Source organism: Convolutriloba macropyga, chromosome 4 (genome assembly GCF_964194025.1).
Source record: "Convolutriloba macropyga chromosome 4, txConMacr16.3, whole genome shotgun sequence".
Lineage (NCBI taxonomy): Eukaryota > Metazoa > Xenacoelomorpha > Acoela > Convolutidae > Convolutriloba > Convolutriloba macropyga.
The window spans coordinates 14,254,956-14,277,136 of record NC_134471.1 but is presented as its reverse complement, the minus strand read 5'-3'; the positions used below and the strand labels follow the sequence as shown (position 1 = coordinate 14,277,136).

The window sequence follows — 22,181 nt, the reverse complement described above, 5'->3', positions numbered from 1 at the left end:
TGTTCAGTCAATTTTGACCGATCGATATATTCATCGTAGAGAAATTTGAGTGGTATAATTAAAAAGCTCGTCCAGCGTAGCATTTTGAATCAAAAAGATTTTTTCGATTTTTTTTTTCTTTTGAGCAGTTATCGAGGCTCGAAATTTTGTGTCAACACGTGACATTTCACGCTACAAAATGATTCAATTTTGTGCTCCCAAAAGACAAAAGGCAATCAAAGTTTAGTTTTGTTCTCATAGGGAAGTTTACTAAACAGAAATCTAATTCTAATTGAGAGCTGTTATTTTTCTTAGAAATTTCTTCATATTTTTTGTTTATTTTTAATTCACTTAGAGACTAGTCGTTTTTCATATCGAGATTCCATTAATGACAAATCTCATTTACAGTCAGTGATGCCCAATGAACAAACAAGTCGTTTCCAAGGAATTGCTCAAGTTTTTTTTGGCTTTGACTCACAGTTTCCATAATTTTTAGTGAAATTCTGATTTTTTTGAGATTTCACTAAGTTTCTGTATTCATGTGGCCTATATTTGTTGAATAAAGATTCACTGTGCTTGGTGATATCTAATTCAATTATTGGTTTGCGTTTGTAATGATTTTTGTAAACTCAAGGATCTTTTTTTCAATGGATCATATAAAAAGTTCAATGGATCATATGAAAAAATTTTCCAGAAAAGACTAGGGTTTAAATGGCTCCAAAACTTTCCTCACGCACTTTTCTACTGAATTTTTTGTTTTGACTTTAATTTTTGTTGTTTTGATATTCATAAAATCTATAATATGTCTTCCTGAAGACATATGAATGACAAAAATTCTTGTTTTCCCATCGAGGCATAACGAGGCGTTTTTATTCGCTACCATTTAAAGCTTTTGTATTTAATAGCGTTGATTCTACGGGTTCTCTCAAAAATTTCGTGGTTTTAAAATATTTATTCATATTTTTTGGTTTTTTGAAATCATCTTGTTATAATAGAAGAATCCCAATGCTGTCAAAAAATGATGATTTGATTAATTGAAAACAGAAAAGTTTCAATTGAAATTTTCATTTTTAATGGCTTCTACAATTTTCTCTATTTTTTTAACTTGCTGTTTTTGCACGATTTTTTTTCTTTATTTTGTCGTAAAAAACTGAGCGGTCTCATCAGCTTCTAAACGAGCGTTGAATGAATGACATTGCTCAATGCAATCAGTTTATAGCAAACAGACATAAATTTGATGATATTATTCGTTTTCAAAAAATTTTCAACCTTCAGTTTTTGTTCTCTTCGTCAACTTGTAACTTATTCTCATCATTGAGAAGTCCCATCCAATTCCTTGTAATCCAAGAATTAACTCTGCTTTTGATTTTATGTCGTAACTAATAATTTTTGTTGGGCAATATGCGTTTTTAAAAAAAAATTGTGATTGGTCAAAAATCGTGTTTCTTTTTCTCTTCTTTTAGCACATTTGCGTAATAATAGAAACCAATGATATTCATTTGAAGCCCAGGTTAACTTATTTAACCTTTCAGAATAGTTTTAGTTGAATTAGTACAAATAACAATTGAAATAAAAAAATCAATATTCAGATAATAGATTACTATTTTAATCGCTTCATTAATTTTGCTTTCAAAAATTATTGGTAATTTTTGAGATTTCGGCATCTTTAGTCCGTTTCTATGGATTAGCCTAACCAAGGGCAGGTTCTATTGGTTTTGTAATGACTTCTCAGTAAAATTATCGAGAATTTGGTCGTTTAAAGCTAATGATTTTCAAGAATTTTGAAATTATTTGTTTAAAAAAATGAGCATTGACTCTCCTTTTTGCCGACTTGTTATCTAGTCTCATTAACGAAAAGTCCCATTTGCCGCGTAGTTAAAAAGAATTAAATTTTTGTAGTTATGGTTTTATCTGATTGCATTTTGACGTCGTTACTAGGTGCTTTTAATTTTAGATACTGACTTTTTTCTTTGTTTTTTTTTCGTAGTGTTTTTAATGGCCGATGATATCGTGAGCACTGTTATGAGGCATGGTGATATGTAATTCAATTATTGGTTTGCGTTTGTAACGATTTTGTAAACTCAAGGATCTTTTTTTCAATGGATCATATAAAAAGTTCAATGGATCATATAAAAAAATTTTCCAAAAAAGATTAGGGTTTAAATGGCTCCAAAACTTTCTTCTCGCACTTTTCTACTGAATTTTTAGTTTTGACTGTAATTTTTGTTGTTTTGATATTCATAAAATTTATTAATATGTCTTCCTGAAGACATATGAATGACAAAAGTTCTTATTTTCCCATCGAGGCATAACGAGGCGTTTTTATTCGCTACCGTTTAAAGCTTTTTTATTTTAAATCCGTTGATTCTACGGGTTCTCTAAAAAATTTCGTGGTTTTAAAATATTTATTCATATTTGTTGGTTTTTTGAAATCATGTTGTTATAATAGAAGAATCCCAATGCTGTCAAAAAAATGATGATTTGATTAATTGAAAACAGTAAAGTTTCCATTGAAAATTTCATTTTTAATGGCTTCTACAATTTTCTCTCTTTTTTAAACTTGCTGTTTTTGCACATTTTTTTTCTTTATTTTGTCGTAAAAAACTGAGCGGTCTCATAAGCTTCTAAACGAGCGTTGAATGAATGACAATGCTCAATGCAATCAGTTTATAGCAAACAGACTTAAATTTGATGATATATAATTAGTACAAATAACAATTGAAACAAAAAAATCAATATTCAGATAATAGATAACTAATTTAACGGCTTCATTAAATTCTGTTTTCAAAAATTATTGGTAATATTTGAGATTTCGGCATCTTTAGTCCGTTTCTATGGATTAGCCTAACCAAAGGCAGGTTCTATTGGTTTTGTAATGACTTCTCAGTAAAATTATCGAGAATTTGGTCGTTGAAAGCTAATGATTTTCAAGACTTTTGAAATTATTTGTTTAAAAAATAATGAGCATTGACTCTTCTTTTTGTCGACTTGTTATCTAGTCTCATTAACGAAAATTCCCTTTTGCCGTGTAGTTAAAAAGAATTATATTTTTGTAGTTATCGTTTTATCTGATTGCATTTTGACGTCGTTACTAGGTGCTTTTAATTTTAGGTACTGACTTTTTTCTTTGTTTTTTTTTCGTAGTGTTTTTAATGGCCGGTGATATCGTGAGCACTGTTATGAGGCATGGTGATATGTAATTCAATTATTGGTTTGGGTTTGTAACGATTTTTGTCAACTCAAGGGTCTGTTTTTGACTATCTCTTCATTTGGTTGATAGTAAGTCAAAATTGTAGATGAGCTCTGGTCGGAACATCATTTGCGAACGCACGTTTACGAGCCTCCTTGTTTTCTTATTAGGACTCCATTATTGCTAAGTGGGAATCTTGATCCGACCCAAAAAACTATTAGCAGAAAGATTTCACTTCTGATCTGGATTTTCTAAAAGGGCTTTTATGCTTCTGCAATGCATTTTGAGAATGTTTAAGAAAACAACATACTATTTTTTATTTCTCATCGCGAATCATCGGAATTTAGCTCGTCAATTTTCAGAATATAGCTCGTAAATGATCAGAAATTCTCTCGTTAATGGTAAGAAATTAGCGCTTTAATGATCAGAATTGAGCTCATTAATAATCAGAGTTGCGCTCGTCAAAAATCAGAACATATCTCGTTAATGATCAGAATTTAGCGCGTTAAAAATCAGACTATATCTCGTTAATAATCAAAATTGAGCTCGTCAATAATCAAAATACTTCTCGTAAATGATCAGAATTGAGCTCGTCAATGATCAGACATTAAGCAGATTTTGACTGGGAAGCTCGTTCATGTATTACAAAACGCACTTCACCCCAGCCTTGTGCGTTTTTGTTTGTCTGATCATTAACGGACACCTCGACTTGGGTAGCAAAGAACCTAATTTTGTTCTCAAATATTTTTTATTTTCAGAAAATCGGAATTGAGAAACTGGCATTAAAGAAAATTTGGGTTTGTGCAAGTTGTCTTCAGAGACAATTCCCGGGCAAATTAAGGAAAAATTTTATGGTTATCTCTTCTAATTTTCTCTGATTTGCAATTCATTGCTGGCGCTGGTATGTGCCATCTTTGTGACTCATGCCTTTTTATCTCTAATTTTATCACGCACTTTGTTTGATGTCTCGTCTCAGAAAGACTATTTTTGTTGCTTATTGCTAATCAAAGCAGTAAATTATATTGTTCAAAGTTGCTTTAATTGATATATAAGAATGAATCACCAGCTGTATACTATTACTTTTCATTCAGTGAATAATATTTTTTATTCAGTGCTCATTTTTCGGATGCGTTTTGAAATTACTCAATATTATTACTCAACAAATATTGTTGTTAAAGCGAATAAACAGTGACAATTTGAAGTATTTACTGAGAACTCAGACCATTCAAGGCTTCTATTCACTTTTTAAAGTCTCATAAAGCATAATTAAACTTAACTGTCAATAATTTTAGAAGAAAATTACTTTTACAATTAAATTGTCCAAAAATAGGCAGCTCTGAATGCGATGACTAATCCTCTCTTAATAAAGACAAACATTGCCTCAAATTTAACACAAATGGTTACCTGAAAATCAACTTTAGGAAATTAGAGAAAAAGTTTCGGCGAAAATTTATTTTGAAAGCATTAAATGGAACATATAAAATGAGTATACGTCACTAAAAACATTCCGCAAAAACCAATTTTAAAAGAATCATCTCAAAGAGCTCGTTTTTTTCTCCAACTTGAGATAAGCACGAATCAGATTAAAATAAGCTCGTAAATATTGTCATGGTATGAAGACACATTCACTTTTGTACTGGAAGACGCTTGTAAAAAATACCCCGAATTTCAGGCAATTTGCGTAAATGAGCATAGACCAAATAAAAACATAGGAAAAAATCAGATAACTGGTTCCTCTCAGCTAAAGTAGCTACTTTTCCACAACTTTTAGCAAAATAAGTTATAGTTATTTGCTTTGTGACATTTTGGATAGAGTCATAAAAATTAAGCTAGTGTTGTTAACGGTGGTAGATCCTCTTTAGCACCAATTTGCCTCATAGTTGAATAAAAAACATCAGGCATTACCCTTATTTTATTTTTTGAAAGCGTACTTCACATTTACTGTTTCGCCTTATTGCTTATTTATTTTTCTGTTTCGACTGTTTCTTTTTCTGTTATTACTGTTTCGACTAATGGCTTATTTAATTCAGATATTTGTCCATTTCTGAGTTTTTTTGTTGTCTTGGGGGAGGTACTGTTTGAATAGTTTGAACAGAACTCGTTATGCAACATTGATCTCTTTAAACTAACCTGTGCATAGGACCAGACTTCCAAATGTTACATCTGTCGATGAAACGTGACTGGCGCCCACCGTGATGTTGTACTGCCCTCCTGCCAGCAGTCCACTTAGCTCCACATCAGCTGATGTCTCATTGGCCAAAACAAAGTAGCCAATCACAAGGCTCGAACAGTCGCTATTGTCATCCAACTGAACGCACGATACTTGTTGAGTTGAGAGATTGAATTGGTGAGAAACTTGGACCAGAATTTTGGCATAGGTCGAGTTTTGGTCCAAAGTTGTCAATTTCACGTCTAAAAGATTACGCAAAAATTTGCACGAATTTTGCACTAAAATTTTATGTTGAATAATCCGGAAAAGTGGAAAGTCTTGAACTACGCGATTTATCGCAACCAAAAGTACATATGCGGCATCATGTTTTGACAGGTTGTTTTCTGTTAACATTAGTAAGTAAAACGTTACCATAGCTAATGTTCGGTAAGCTCTTCAGTATGGATCAAAACAATCAGTAGCCGATAAAAATGTGAATTTCACAACAATAGTTTATTTTCCCTCTTGAGCACATTGTTCGGATACTTTCGCCTTTCCGATTCCCCTCAGACTTCCCCAATTTTCCTTTCGTTTTCGCCACGGGTTTCATAATTATTTACATTAAAGCAATTGACAAGTAATTGAGGACATCGATTATTTCTTTCTCTAATGCTCTCTAAACCAATTGCCATTTTGATACTGAGAAGAGTAAAACGAATAGCAAACCATTGATAAATTGATACGTTTCTATAGAGTTTTAGCAACTCTTTTGCATATAAAGACTAATGAGGGACACTCGGCAACTTTATAACATCTTGGGGACTTTGAAGTACCTCTGATAATTGTTTATCAAAAATTTAGCCATCAAAAATGGGGAAATGAGACAGGTATTTTTTTAATATGTAGCTGTTTTCTTCTGGAAGTGCACCAAAATTCTTGGAATATAATTACGCTGACAATAGCTATGTTTTGCTTTTGAATGAAAGTTGTTTTTTAGGCCAATTAACCGAATATGTAAGATGGAACCTTACTCAATGACTAAAACTTACTGGATATTTATACTAGGACAAATTTAAGCGCTTTTCACATCTTGTATAATTCGGCGATTGGAAGCGCAAGCCAAGCCACATTTTTTGTACTGGTACCGGTAGACTCTTTTAAAATATGAATGAATGCGTTAACCACCGATAATTTTGGGGGCGTCGGTCATTAGGCGAGAACTCGATTAGGTGATTAGATGATTTTTGCAGCCATTATTGCAAAATTTTTGAACAAAAGTTTGTTTGAAATAAAGCGAATACGAATTAAAACCCTTAACGGAAGTACTGTATTATCAGCTTGGTTAAATAATTTGTCAAATGACTATAACAATTGTCTTCATACCCCAGTCGATTTCGAATAGTTATCTTGCAAGATTATGCATAATCTTGCAAGATTTCTGCCAGAATCTTGCAAGATAACCATTCATTCTGCCAGAATCTTGCAAGATAGCCATTTTCTGCCAGAATCTTGCAAGATAACCATTTTTCTGCCAGAATCTTACAAGATATTCATTTTTCTGTCAGAATCCCCTAATATATCCAGCTTTTTGCACAAGATCCTACAAGATGAATTGATTAATGCGAGTAATTCTGACAGCAAGAGATATGCGCAAAACCTCTTCTAAAGTCCTTCGAAGCTCAAAAAAATGACAAGCCGTGAATAATCAAATTTTTTCGGGCAGTGGCAAGAAAACTTCAAAACTTAAGCGTAAGGAGCCGAATTAAACGAAATGAAGCTGTTTAAGATGCAAAGAATTTTATCACATAGTTTTTTCATCAGAAAAGATAAACTAGACTTAGTTTTGTAAATCTTGATAAAGTTGAAGGAAAATAGTTTTTGATAGTAATTTATTTTGTTTAAACAGTTCTCAAAGGCAGGTTTTAATTTGTTTTCTTCAGATAATTCATATTTCCAGATTTAACATCCTTTCAAATTTGTTATTTTTCTTAAAGAAACACGCAACTGATTCTTAAGTAAATTTCTGGTCAAAATGAAATGTCTTTCATGAATGAGAGCCAATAGGAGGACAGCTCGACCGGAACGAACTCGCAAGAATCTTGCAAGATAACCATTTTTCTGGCAGATCTTGCAAGATAACCATTTTCTGCCAGGTCTTGCAAGATAACCATTTTTCTGCCAGATCTTGCAAGATAGGCAGTTTTTGCAAGTTTCTGGCAGAATCTTGCAAGATAACCATCTGGTCTCGACTGGGGTAGAGACATAGCTGACAAAAACAATTGATATTGACCTTTCAAATTTTGAGCGTTTTCGAGATGTAGTAAAATAAAACTTCCGCAATTTTCCGTTCGTTTACACATCCGGTACTTCTTAATAATGTACATGAAAGCTATTGGTAAGTGATTATGGTCATCCATTATTATTTTTCCCTGGTGCTCAAAACCAATACCCGTGTTGATACTGAGTAGAGTAAAAAGCGAAGCAAAACATTGATAAATTGATACATTTTCAGATAGATTTAGCAAATCGTTTGCATATAAAGGCTATTGACGGAGACTCGGCAACTTTATAACATCTAATTGACTCTGAAGTACCTCTCCTAAGCGCTTTTGATAACAAATCACCTAATTTTCACAAAAATTAATCAAAGATTTTTGCCTAATGACCATAAAAATTTGCCTAATCGAGTTTTTGCCTAAAATACAATTCCGCACAATTTTAGTAACATTTGCTAGTTCTTTACTTTTCCTTGGTCAATTTTGGAGAAGAAGTTTCTACTGCTTACGAGCAGCAGTCAAGTTGAAGAATGTAGAAGAAAAAGGGCAATCCAATACTTAATTTTTCTCAAATTAACAGTTGAAATAACCAAATCAAAAAATTTTAGCAATATCTTTTGAATTTGAATGGGCAGAAAATATCAATTTTTACTGTCAGAGAAACGGTCAAAGAGCACATTAAAAAATATATGTTTTCCTACTGGTCAATAAAGAAAAACTCGGCAGAGTTAAGGACATATTCGATAAATTTGAAAACGTTCGATGAATTCAAAAGGAGCTTTCAACTTGCATTGACATAACCAGTTCAGTTTGAAATTGGGCTGGACAAAATATATGTTATAGATTTTATCTTAACAAAAATTAAATTGATAGGAAGCTGAGTCTCTTGTTTTTGAAGCGGCATCGGATATATCGTCTGACAAGTTTCAGTTTGGGTCCTGTAGGAGAGGGCAAAAATGAGAAAAAACTTTCCGATTGAGTCTATTATGAAATAATTATGAGAAAAATAAAAACCATACAACAACGGAAACTTTTTCAACTCTATGCTATAGATAAACAATTTACGCGGAACAATTAGAAGAAGAGTTTGAAGGATTTCTTTGCAGAGTCAACTGAGATGAATGATGAAGGAAAAGAATATAATTTGAAAAACGCAAAATTGTCTGCACCCATAATTTATAGTCGCGAAAAGGAGCCATTTGACTCTATCCTTTTTACGATTTGAGGAGCACACAAATAGGATCTCACTACATACAAGTGTCTTAAGTATTCGAATTAGCAAAAAAAAGTGTTGAAGGTTTCTACGTAACCGTTTCTATTCTAAGTTTTTCTTTGTACAGTTGTGCTTTTAACTTTTAACATTATATTTCCTATTTGTATGGGTACGGTCTTATTCCTACAGTTAAAAACAAACTGATTTTTCCAACTATATTATTTGCAATTGAGCCGTTGACGTCGCTGAGGAGTTCCGATGTATCTTATAGGTGGATTTTTAAACCGCAAAAAATAGTTCCAATTTACCATGCATGGAAAGTGCGTTGATTTGATGCAAATGCTCACCCTAAGTTGTCATTTCTTATGAAGTTGAGAAAATTAGAGTGAAATACTTCTAATAAAAAGATGCGGGCTTAAAACTATAGAAATTCCAACTATTCGTGAAAAAAAATGATTTATACAATGAGTAAAAAAATCACTTTGATAAGTCAACAATTTCAATATCATTCCCGGACCGAACTCCAAGTCTATATCAGTACCAGACAAGTCTAAATCCAAATCTTATTTAATTTCCCAGTACTGGACAAGTCTAAAAACAAGTCTGACAAGTCTGGTAAGTCTTAACCGAGACTTGGATAACACTTGGAATTTGATTCCCAATTCAAAACCAACTTTTCAAAAAAGTTCGAGTGCAATTTCCGAATTCCGAAAAATTTCGTCACGTGCCAAGTTTTCTGAGTTAATTTTTAGCCACTTTCCCGGGGTGCTTTGAAACCACCCGAAACCCATTCAGTACTATCAATGAGCACCCGGGGGGTCAGAGTAGGCTGTATTAATGAGTTTTCAGGCGTTTTTCAGCAATTTCGAGCCGAATTTTAGCCAAAAATCGACAAATCTTGTTTTTCAGATTTTCGAACAACATAACTCCGGGCAAAATCCTTAAAAGAGGAAACATCGTGAGGGTGCCTATGTTAAACCCAGGCCTTCTCGTTCAATCCTATTAAGTTACAGCACTGAAAAATGTTACAAATTTGATAGGAGAAGTTGACCCAGAGTAAGACCATTCCAGCCAAAACAGCCAAAGTACTGGCCAAATAAACTTTGATGTGCCCCAATATCAGTTTGTTCAGGGGCCAATGCTGCATTCTGTTTTTTACGTTTCCCGGCTATTGTAGACGTTTTTTTCGGCTATTTTTGACGTTTTTTCGGCTATTTTTGACGCTTTTTTTCGGCTATTTTTGACGTTTTTTCGGCTATTTTTGACGTTTCCCAATTTATTTTAGACGTTTTTTTTTGCTATTGTTGATGTTTTTAGTTTTCGGTTATTTTTGATGTTTCCCCGGCTATTTTAGACGTTTTTTTCTGGCTATTTTTGACGTTTCCCCGGCTATTTTTGACGTTTCCCCGGCTATTTTAGACGTTTTTTCGGCTATTTATGACGTTTTTTTGGCTATTTTAAACGTTTTTTTCGGCTATTTTTGTATTTTTGACGTTTCCCCGGCTATTTTAGACGTTTTTTTTGGCTATTTTTGACGTTTTTTCCGGCTATTTTTGACGTTTCCCCCGTCTATTTTTGACGTTTTTTTTGGCTATTTTTGACGTTTTTTTCGGCTATTTTTGACGTTTCCCCGACTATTTTAGATGTTTTTTTTTCGTCTAGCCGAGACTTGGATTTAGAATTACCAAGTCTTAAATCAGACTTGGATTAGACGTGCCAAGTCTTAAATCAGACTTGGATTAGACTTGCCAAGTCTTAAATCAGACTTGGATTAGACTTGCCAAGTCTTAAATCAGACTTGGATTAGACTTGCCAAGTCTTAAATCAGACTTGGATTAGACTTGCCAAGTCTTAAATCAGTCTTGGATTAGACTTGCCAAGTCTTAAATCAGACTTGGATTAGACTTGCCAAGTCTTGAATCAGACTTCGATTAGACTTGCCAAGTCTGAGCCCAGACTTGGATTTAGACTGCCAAGTGTGAAAAGTGACATGATCATGGTTCTGAATCAGTAATGAAATAAGACTTGGATTTAGACATGTCCAGTACTGAAATTGACTTGGCGTTAGGTCCGGGTTCCCACACAGAGTAATCAACAGGACTTTATACCACGAGTCAGCTAAAATACCATTTGCAATTACGTTGAAAGGAGTAGAGCTTCAAACCTCGCACCTGATTCTTAATTGTTCAACGAACTCTCCATTACGTGCCCCATCCTTTCACCCATTTTGACTCTATCATTTAACCCAAGTTTTAATCATTCATATAATCGGTGATTTTAACATTAAAACTCTAAAATGTGTAGGTTTTTGGTTAATAAAACATTAATAAATTAATAAATTTGATTAATAAAGGAAGTAGTGTTATGTTGGCCTAAACAGGTGGGAAAAAGTAGAACCTTTTAATTAGGCTCTGTTATTTGCATCAGTATTATCCTCCAAGTTAACAATTTTGTTTCAGATTATCTCAGAAGCTGCCAAATAAGGGCCCAGGTTGAGGTTTCATGTTTAAGCCGCCTGTGATCAGACCAATTCTTGAATTTTCCAACTGACCTATTCCTTACTTTGTTCTCCAATCAGATCTTGCCTGACCGAACCGACTTCTGATCAGAAATACATACCAGACAACGGCAGTCTCTAATCAATGGGAAAAACTCAAAAGTTTAATGCTTTAAATAAAGTAACTGGGAAAAACTTGATGACAGCGACGTTATGCTGTTGTGACACTTAGCCGATTACTATTTCTTTTATATTTTATGTTTATATTTTATACTAGTGCAATTTGTATCTTATACTCACAAATTCATATCAATACAAATAAATTAGTGAAGGGGCTATAATATGTGCAATTGTAATTCCGTTTACACAGGTCAAAGGGGAGTTAACGATAGCTACAGATTACTCACGGAAAATTTAGAATTGTAAAATAACTCTCCTAAATCAGAAAAAAAACACGTTTTTCCTGTTATGATCTATAACACTGCAAAGATGGATACCGATGACCCTAATCGCTGAAGCTTTCAACAGAACTTTGTAAGACCCAAACATTTTGTGCGACTTAATTTGGCGCCAAAACACCCCTTTTATCATCACCTCTTAAAAAATTTTCAACCCAAAGTTATCAAACATGGTTTGTATGCGATAAGTATATTCTGTTAATGTCGGGGCTACAAAAATTGACGAGTTTATTACAAATACATAATTGTTTAGAGATGCCTGAAACTTTGTTTGAGAGTAAATAAAAAAACAGTGTTAATAAAAACTGCGGTCAAAAGAAAACGGTCACTTATTTCTCTGCACGCTGACTAAATGCGACTTATGATATCAGACTATGTCCAAACTGTGGTCTCTGAGAGGAATTTCTTGCAACCATTCTCCTCATTATTCTGAGAACATAACATTTTTGAGACTCTGTAATTTGGAGCGAACTATAACCCCCCAGCCGTAAACAACCCAAATGTTCTGGCTTGGGTGTGGCCACTTAACCTGGGCAGTAGTACAATTGATAAACAAATTACCTTGACTGGATCCAGCTTTGAAAGTGACGATGATTGTCATTAACAAGCCAAGAAGGCCACTCGTATCGAGTCTATACATAATGACCTATTTTTTAACAATATCAATCAAACAGCATTGTTTGAGTTTCAAAAATGATTATCTGTTACACAGAGAAAAACTACAGCAAAATGATCTGTTAGCTGCTATCTAAGTTGCACTGTTCAAAATATAACTCTTTCTGAACACTTGGTTTGAAACTCATTTGATAGTAATGGTTTGATGTTTTTAGCTAGAGAGATAAGACATATGTGCTTTTTATTTAGATTTGAACACGGCGTTACTTCTATAATTGACTGGTACCGCGGTAACATTTTGAGTTGCTAAACACTGAACTGTTTTGATGAGACAAAAGAAAAATGGGGTTTTTCCATTACAGCCCTCCTCCCCAGCTTAGTGGTCAGATAATCTACAGCCCCATCAATTATGGTAATTATACCACAACGGGAGTAATGTGTATATGGTAGATGCAGCGGTATTACAGCAGAGGATATGAAAAAAATATTTTTATTTTTGATACAATTTTGATAATAAGATTATTATTTTGTTATTCATATCAAAATTGTATCAAAAATGAATACTTTTTTCATGTCTTCCTCTATTACCGCTACATCTACTATATACACATTAATAACGGGGGGGGGGGGGGGGGCTATAATGGGAACGACCCGGAAACTCAGCCAAATTTGTGTACATTCTGACAAAAAAATGCGGAGCAATGAAAAGTTCTTGCGGAGACAAACCATGAATGCATACATCAATTCGCTTTGTTTTTCTTCAGCAAAAAAGCTCAACAGTTTTCAAAAAATGAAGGAGTTATTTAAAAAATTTTGATAAAAAAAGTTTGCTTTTGAAAATTTAGTCTTAGAAGGTTTTTCATCAATGACACAATCATGGATGCTGATTCTCTATTGAAACTTTTCTGTCTTAATTTCTCAGGAAGAATATAACGGCGTTGAATTACTTTTTCAAACCCAAATGGAGTTAATTTCCTGAAAGGATCAAATCAGATATGAAAAGTTGAAAAAAAATGACCAAAAATGTTTTAGGTTCTCATGGAGAAGACTTCGCGAAATTATAACCCCTCATTATGGTACGCTTATCATGATTGGGGCGGCTACTGGTTATCTGACCACTGATCTGGGGACCGATTGGGGGATATACTGGGAAAACCCAAACTTTGTTTGGAAAAACAAGAAAAAAGCTATTGTAGTGCGCAATAGGTCACAATTTCGAATACACCTCAAAATCAAATCGCGACAAACGGAAAAATGTTTATAGCGTACGATGAATTTTATTGTTCCGACCCCCACTTTAGTGGGGAGGGAGCAACTATATACTCAACTTGGTTTTTTTTGTTCAGTCAATTTTGGCCGACCGATATATTCATCGTAGAGAATTGTGAGTGGTATCATTAAAAAGCCCGCCAGCGTAGAATAAGGAATAAAAAAGATTTTTTCGATTTTCGTCTTTTACAGTGAGTTATCGAGTTTTAAATTTTGTGAACATTCGACTGTTTTTGTTCACATTTTCAGTAATTTTTGCTAAAATTTGGCACAATTTCGCTAATATAATTCAAAATAAGTTAAAATATTTAACGGCAGAGTTTTGTTGTTACCATCAGAGATAGAAAAGCGTTGCTGAATTGTTTGATTGAAGTATTATTTGGCTAAAATTTTGGATAAAATTTTCAGAATTCAAACTTTTTTCATCAAAAATAGCACAAAAAATGCTTTTGGTCAACTTTGTTAAAATTTGTCAGACTTGGAGACCTAGAAACCATAACACAGACTCCCTAATCTCGAAAAGAGCGCTAGTTGCAATAAGACGCCGTATGAAAGTCTTCTGGAATTAAAAATTTGCCGTTTTTTGCAGATTTAACTCGATAATTATACAAAATGCATCTTTTTTTCAATATTCGAAGAATTCCACTCAACAATTTGTCTAATTCGCAAATACTTGGAATACTTGATCGGTTTGTTGAGCGCGCGAAACAATCAAGGAGAGGTTCGATAATATCATGGACTCTCAGAATCAGAGACTTTTTTTTGATGCTGCCTTTTCTCAAAATCTTCTGTTTTGTTTTTTTAATGTTAATTACTGAAAATATTCTTTATTCACGGCTCCCTTAAGGACAGCTCCTATTTACATTAATTAGAGGCCGAATGTAGATACAGTTTGTTTTCAGAGAACCAAAGGGGTTTTTATGGCTTTGAGGAAGAGTTTTAGTAAATATCTAAGAGAATTCTTGTATTTTGCCTTGTTATTCTTCTGGCAATCTGATTTTTAAGTTTATCAACTCAAAGATCTAAATTTCTTCCTCAAATGTTGCTAGCGGACTTTTTCAATCCATTCGATTGTTACCTAATGTCTCTTATGTTATTGAATGTATTTGTTTTAAGGAAATTTATGTGTTTTTTTGAATTTGTCAAATTTTTATATTATTTTAGTCAACATTTTGCTTATTCTCAGTAAGTACAGGTCAACGTTTCCTCCTTATAGAAAAAAAATTATTTTGTAGCCGAATTGTTTTAACAGAAGACTTTGTTGCTTTTGGTACTACGAGTTTTCATACAAAATTTTCTGATTTTTGTGCATAATTGCGCAATTTTGCTATTGTTTTAGTTTCTTTGTAAATTGTCATATTATTTAACAATAAAACGGGAAAAAGCTTTGCAACTTTTGAAACTGAGCATACTTTTTGTTTTCATAAAATATGGTTTGAGGAGCTGTGACACCGTTCTCTTGCAGAAATTGGTAGAGATCTCTATTTTTGCCCATTTTTGTTGTTAATTTTTGATGTCATATGCCAAATATTGAGTAATTAAAGGTCTCAGCGGCCAACTATAGATAAACAAGTTAAATACAATAACTGATGTCGGTAAATAACTAATGGTTGTTTTGACTTTCGAATTAAATTTCTGAAAAAAAGAGTAATATTATTCTTCAACTTATCCCTTTTGTTCTGGTTTGATTTTTTTTCGTATTTTACAATGTTGTATCATTTTTGTAACTTCGCATTATTTAGAGCTCTTTTTAATGTTTTGTTGAATCAAACAGTAAATTTTCTGTTGTTTAAACGTTTGACTGATGTCTTCAGGGCTTAGACAACTTGTTTCAGAAGAATTTTGCGAATTTTAGATACTTTTCATTTTTTGTGGTTCTTTTCGCTGTCAATTTCTGACAGTCGTTTTACAAAAAGATGTTATGATGATCAAAGGAGACGCAAATGAAAATGCTATACTCTCGCTTTTTATATCTAATAAATTTAATTGCTTCAAAACTGTGGTTTCGTAAAAGTTGTTTGTGACACTTATTTGTTCAGCTTGTATTTAATGTTATTTTATAGTCCTAAAATTTAGTCTCATTAATAACAGTTGCAATTAGATTTCCGAGTAGTTGCAAGACAGACCGTCTACTTTTCTAGTCGAAAGCTTTTGTTGGCGATGAATTTTGAAAATATTTGTTTTTAATAAAAAAAGAGATAGACAGATTAGAGAGGTCTGCCAATTTTTGTTTCTGTTAAATTGTAGCTAAGCATCTCTATATACAATTCACATCATTTATCTTTTGAAATACAAATTGCTCTTTATAACGGTTTTATTTTCCCCAAACGCTCTTTCTTATTGGTACAACCAGTTTTCATAAAACCAATTTTCGTGATTTTTGCAAATTCGCCCCTTTTTTGTAAGTTTTTGTTTTCTTTTCACAGTATCACAATAATGGGCGTCATTTGAAATACAAATGTTGTCACCTGCAAAAAATGCAAACAATGATTTTTTGTTTTTTGTGATCAGCTCAAAGATTTATTAATTGGGGGGACATTGTTTTCGTGTATAATTTTTCGTGCACGTTTTTCGTTTTTGCCTGTATTTGTCGTTCTTTTTGTAGCCGTATGACATATCCTGGATAATGAAAGGCCTCAGTTGCTCTCTTTTTAGGTATAAAATTCTCTCTCCAAGATTTCATTTGATGCCTAATGTTTCTAATCAGTCCGTCTTTAATCTTTTGCCACGTCGCATTGAGGAAAAGTCCCATATTTTGCTCCAAAAATACCAGTTAGTCTGCTTAGTATAAATTTATCTGATGCCATTTTGATTTGGTTATTAGTGGTTTTCAAAAAATGGACAAGGAGTTTTGGTCTTAATTAATATTTGTAATTATTTGATTTTTATTGCCGTCTTTTCTGGTAGTCATATTATGGTAGCCACTGGTCTCATAGGCCCTCTAGAGTAGATTGTTTTGTTCTGTTTGTAGTTTAGTGAATGATATGTTGATATGTTAATTTTTGTATCTCTGCATTTTTGGTAGACAATTAAGTGAAAAATGTAGATGAGCGGGGTCGGAAGTTAATATGCAAACGCACATTACCAAGCTTCCTTGTTATGCTCTATGGACAATTTTTGAGATTGCTGATAAATTTCTGTTAGAAGCACCGTTTTCCCTCACAGTTTTGATTTCTGAAAATGTTTTCGTAGATAGTTTGTTGTGTTTTTGGAATCAATAAAATGATCCAATTCATTTTTGATTCAAAGACTTAAGATAACGATATAAGCAACATCAGGGTTTAAATTATAAGATACAAAATGTTGTGTCTCACTTTTCCCTCTTCAGAGGAATTTTGAAATTAACAGAATTTTAGAAGAATTTATCAGATTGCTAACTGGATTGCTAAATTGAATGAATAATATATAGTTGCACGTTATTTTAAAAAAATTCAAAGCTAAAAACAATAATGATGTGAGCTTGAGGAAACAACAAATTTTTAGTAATCGCTATCTGAATCGCTACCATTTTCAGCTTGTTGAACTGTTAATATCCCCTCTTCATATTTTGAGATATGTGGGAATGCAGACATCAGGAATGGTTGGTGAACAATTTAGACTGCCAATGCCGAAGTGGTTTGTTGGTGTCGTTTGCTCCGCGATGTCACAAACATTTTCCGTAATATTCTTCTTACTTCCGGAGCGCTGCTTGGCTTTAACTTCCTGAGGGCGTTTCTGACGAGATGGATGATTGCTTGATGATTTTCCTTGAAGAGTATTTCGGGCTGTAATTATTTTTTCATTAGACGCCTCAGAGTCTGCGATCAAAGGGAGAATCGTATTCTTTTACTTTGTCTTGTGGGTTCTTGATGGTTTGTCAATTTGCCTTTCGGCTTTTTTGGAGGGTTAGGGGGCCAGTTGAGTTTCCCTGACCTTGTCTTGCAATGGCAGTCGATTGAATATTCCTAGTAGTTTGTTGTGTGGTTGACTGTTGTTTATGTGGCATAGGGGGTATGCTTTCAATTGCAGTTCGCGGGACTCGCCGGAGTGAATTGAACGTCGCCCAATTTTCTCAGCCGTAAATGTGTTGTCGCCCTCGATTTCCTCAAGTGCATCCCTGCCGTGCTCTCGAATATTCCACTCAGTTATTTTTCCTGACAATGGGTTTCGACAATTTTTTTTTTCATATTTGACTAAAGTAGTTGAATTTTCCCGCACCTTCGTATGGGACTTTGCCAGGTCTGAGTTGCAAACCGTGAATTCGCGTCGTCGCGGTTCCTCGACGAAAAAGTTGAAACCTTCAATTTTAACCAAAGCTGAACCTGGAGGGATTTCATCACTACAGCACATCTAGGTTTTTCTTAGCTTGTCTTCTCTTCGGTCAATTTAATTTTTATTCAATTTTCTGTTCGGGGCACTGATAAACTATTGCCAAACTCTCGATTCGCCCTGTGGATCATCTCCGAATATTGAATTGGCGTCTTGACTCGCCTTTCGTCTGTTTTCTTTGAGTTCAGTGTCGCTTCATGATCGTTCTTTCCAATTCTTCTCGCCACTGAGTTCATGTTATTACACTGTTTCGAAATCTAAATATTTGTGATAAGGAGGGAAATGATGTACAAAATTTATTTATATCATTTGTCCCCTCAGTGCTGATAAAATTGGTACTAATTATATTCGCCCCACGAATGCACTCTTTGATCAGATCACAAAAAGTTTTCGCTGTCTGTAAATATATTTTGTGCAATTGTTCATGCCTGATTATTCATCAGAAGATCACTCATTTCTTCGTGATAAGTACCGCAACTCAATCTTGCTAAGCAGTCTTTAATTGATCAGAATGTTGATCAAATCCAGAAAATGGAGGTGAACTCTAACCAAATATGGAAATAATTGATAAATGGTAGTTAGCAACAAAAATGAAAGGTACAAATAGCAACGAATGGATGGTACATTGGTACCGATGTACCACATATCCCTCCACCCAAACGAAACGAAAATTTAGCTTTGCTCAATTTTCGTGTAGAAGCTGAGGTGGTGACAGAAAATTCAATAAATCCTGTTGACTGCGCCTTGTTGTACTGACTGACACTACGTGTATGAAATTATATGTATTCGCTGTGCAAATCGATCAGATTAAGTTGGGTGGCTGTATCGCAGAGTTAATCAGGCTTATTATTATTTATCTGCAAGGTGCAAATTGCGGGGCGGTAAGGCTTGGCGTTAAAGAATTGAATTCGCTTGCCGCATCAAAAACATATTTTCTAAGATTGAATTACAACTGGGTTGAACTAGTGTGTATTAAGAACTGAATAGCTTAGCCGCAGATAATAGGAAGTGAACAAATAATCTAAAATGTTTATAACGCTACATGAACAGAATTATGAACAGACTTTTAAAAGGAAGTTACAGCAACTGAACAATTATCTATACGGGAACGGCCCAGACGTAAACAAATCCAAATATTGGAGGTAAAGAACTCTAATCAATTATGGAAATATTAGTTAAATGGTAGTTAGCAACAAAAATGAAAGGTACAATAGCAACGAATGGAACAAACAGAAACATCAAAACTAGTTAAATTACTTTTGATCTTTGAGTCGAATCGCGTTGCCACTTCCCAGAAATTTAGTACTATCGCACTGCGAAAACACAGTTCAATTTCAATAGTCAACACATGGCGCAGCCAGCAGTGCTCGACTCAGGAAAATCAACTCTTAGAATAGAACTTTTTTGGGAAAAAGCGACTTTAGAACCCCCGTTGAGATGGGAAAGATGGAAAACTCATTTTAAGATGCCACAACAAGAACCTTATCACCGGAACCCTTATACGAAAAGGAAACAGAATAGGCAAAAACTCGAGCCGAACGTGAACTCCAGCTTCGCAATGCCCAATCAAAAGTAGTATGGAGAAATAAATGTGCGAAAGTAACACCGCAAGAAATTCTATGCGGAGACAAGCCCTGGAAAATCTGTGACCAAAAAGCCTCCTCATTTTCATTTCTAAGTCCAGAAGTGCATTAGTGCCGGGTGTTCATTAGCAAAAACCTTACAGGTAACGTAGATAAAATGACGACAAAGGATTTATTGACTGCAATGGATACAGCTATTACAAGAGAGAGAAACATCACTTTCGACCTTTATCAGTTCTTGATGAGGAAAAAACAAAAAAGTGAATCTGTGGAAATTTAACTGGATATTTAAAATAAATTGCAAGTATATCTGATTTTGGAGATAAGGAAGGTTCTTTGGTTAGAGACCTATTTAATGCGCATATGTCAGATAAAGAAAGGCAACGACAATTAGTTCGAGAAACAATGGAACCACAAATTGCATTGAAATTGGCGATCAAATATGAAATTGGATTGGAGCGCGCAAATTAAAATGTCTTCTTCAACTACTCATATGTAAAGCAGATCTAATTTCTGTGACGCGTACTAGCGCAGCGAATACATCGAATTTTATAAACACGTCAATTGACAATCGTATACTGAATCGAACATGACGAAACTGTGGTCAAATGTGGAACTATAAACACAGAAAAGTGTGCCCGGCCCAGAGAAAGAACTGTCTCAATTGTGAATAACAAAATCATTTTGCAAAAAGCGTTGACAACCAAAAGTTCAAAACCCCAACAAGGGAACAAATAAACGAATTAATATCGTGGACACGGAAGAAAGAACAGCATCTAAAAATGATCAAGTCAATGAACTATACGTATACTTTAGCCGTGCTTTTGATTCTTCATCTGATGACATTTTTCTTGCCACAATCTTCAGTGATACAGAAATACTTGAACCTATCAAACAAAAGGCAACAATTGGGACTGCTCAGACGATGATAATGGTGGATTCATGTAGCGTATGTACAATTATAAATGAAAGGTTAGCCTGCCGTGAAGCGGTAACGGATGAATTCCAATCGCGAATTTGCCGTGCAAGTGCACGAGAGCTACGAAAACGAAAATAACAATAATGGGCAAAATACAGTCTTCAATTACAATTAAAAACCCGCAGTTAATTCAGTTGATATAAATGTTGTCAAACACTGGCTTAAACCTCTACTAGAGAGAGATGTGTTTCATCAACTAAGGTTCTCAGCTCAACAGAATGATTTAAAAAGAATTAACTTTCCCCAAAACCAATGTCCTCTCAAAAACAAATTCAAAAAGTCTATCCCGGATTGGTGACTCGCATCTGTAATTCAAAAAACCTTCGTAGTTCAATCAAAATAACACAAACATTTAAATCCTACACACCAGAAAGGAAAAATAGTATCAATTAACTTACAATAAAAAGTAAACACCAATATTCAGAAACTAACTCACAGCGAACATATCAAAGAAATTTATAGTTGATAGGACCAAAAATTTAACTAACTGATTTTAATAACTGTCAAACATGATCAATCAGTAAAGTTAGCCCTCAACTCCAAAACCTGAAAAAATGCCATACACGAGAACAATTATCAAATGCGGAATATCGGCAATTTAAAAGGCTCCATCACACAAAGAATTAAACGAACTTGATTCAACCCATACAGCATACTTTTCAACATTGGATTTGAGATACGCGTACAGTCAACTAAATTTGCCAGCCATTGTAGCTTTAATATTATTAGCGGTTACTCGACCGGCACATACAGATTTAAAAATGGTTTATATAGACTAACAGATGAGCCCACAGAGTTCCAAAAGCGATTGATCATACTTTAGTCGGATTGAAAAAAAACACATTGTTTTCTGGATGACTGTGTGATTGTAAGTTGTGGATCCGTAAAGGTGCATTTGAATCTAGTGTACAATGGATTGCGGGAATTAGAAGCCGACAATCATAGAATCAATCTAGCAAAATGCCATTTCGGCAGAACAGAAATGAAATAGTTATGGCTCGGGTATCGTTTTAGTCAATCTAATATTTTGCCTCATGGAAACCAAAACCAATCCTTCTTAGGCTCAGTAAATCACATAAACAATTTTATACCAAACCTTGCCTCTCTTTATCATCCATTTAGAACATTACTTTAAAAAAGCAACACGTTTCTTTGAAAAAATTAAACAGCCGACTTTGAAAAAATTAAACAAAATATAGTAGGAAGAGCAGCAAATGCACATTATAATCCCAATTTAGAAAAACGTAATAAATGTAATGCTTCACGAGCCGATTTAGGAGCCAAATTAGAAAAGCGAACTGTAGATGGCTGGAAAACAATTGAATTCGCGTCGTGTTATTACTGTAATTATTGTATTTACTGTTATTAATCATCATAGAGCAGTTTTATCAATTATGAAAGAAAATCGTTCCAGTAAATCCTAAAATAGCAGATTGACTCGGTGGATTGATAGACTTTCACCATTTGATTTTCATATTGACCATATTCCTGGTGCAAAAATGTGTCTTGTCGATTTTTTTTCGCGCCAACCAAATCAAAAAGCAGCCGTTACTAACAAATATAATAGCGCTTTTGTAGTGGCAACTATTTGCCGCATTTGCAATCCAATACAGGTTTACGTGCAAATGACACATTAACAATCTTTTACCAGTATGAGACTAAACA

General features: G+C 34.0%; 1 protein-coding gene across 1 annotated transcript in view; it reads right to left on the bottom strand.

Moving 5' to 3' along the window:
- LOC142337989 (uncharacterized) overlaps nt 1-12,536 on the bottom strand; it is a 35,862-nt gene extending 23,326 nt beyond the window's left edge. Inside the window, exons 1-2 of the mRNA XM_075387623.1 lie at nt 12,324-12,536; nt 5,300-5,581 (exon numbers count right to left, since the gene is read on the bottom strand). Of these exons, the coding sequence (XP_075243738.1) occupies nt 5,300-5,581; nt 12,324-12,402 (361 nt within the window). The 5' untranslated portion in view covers nt 12,403-12,536. The remainder of the gene's footprint in view (nt 1-5,299; nt 5,582-12,323) is intronic.
- Between the last annotated feature and the right edge of the window lie 9,645 nt (nt 12,537-22,181).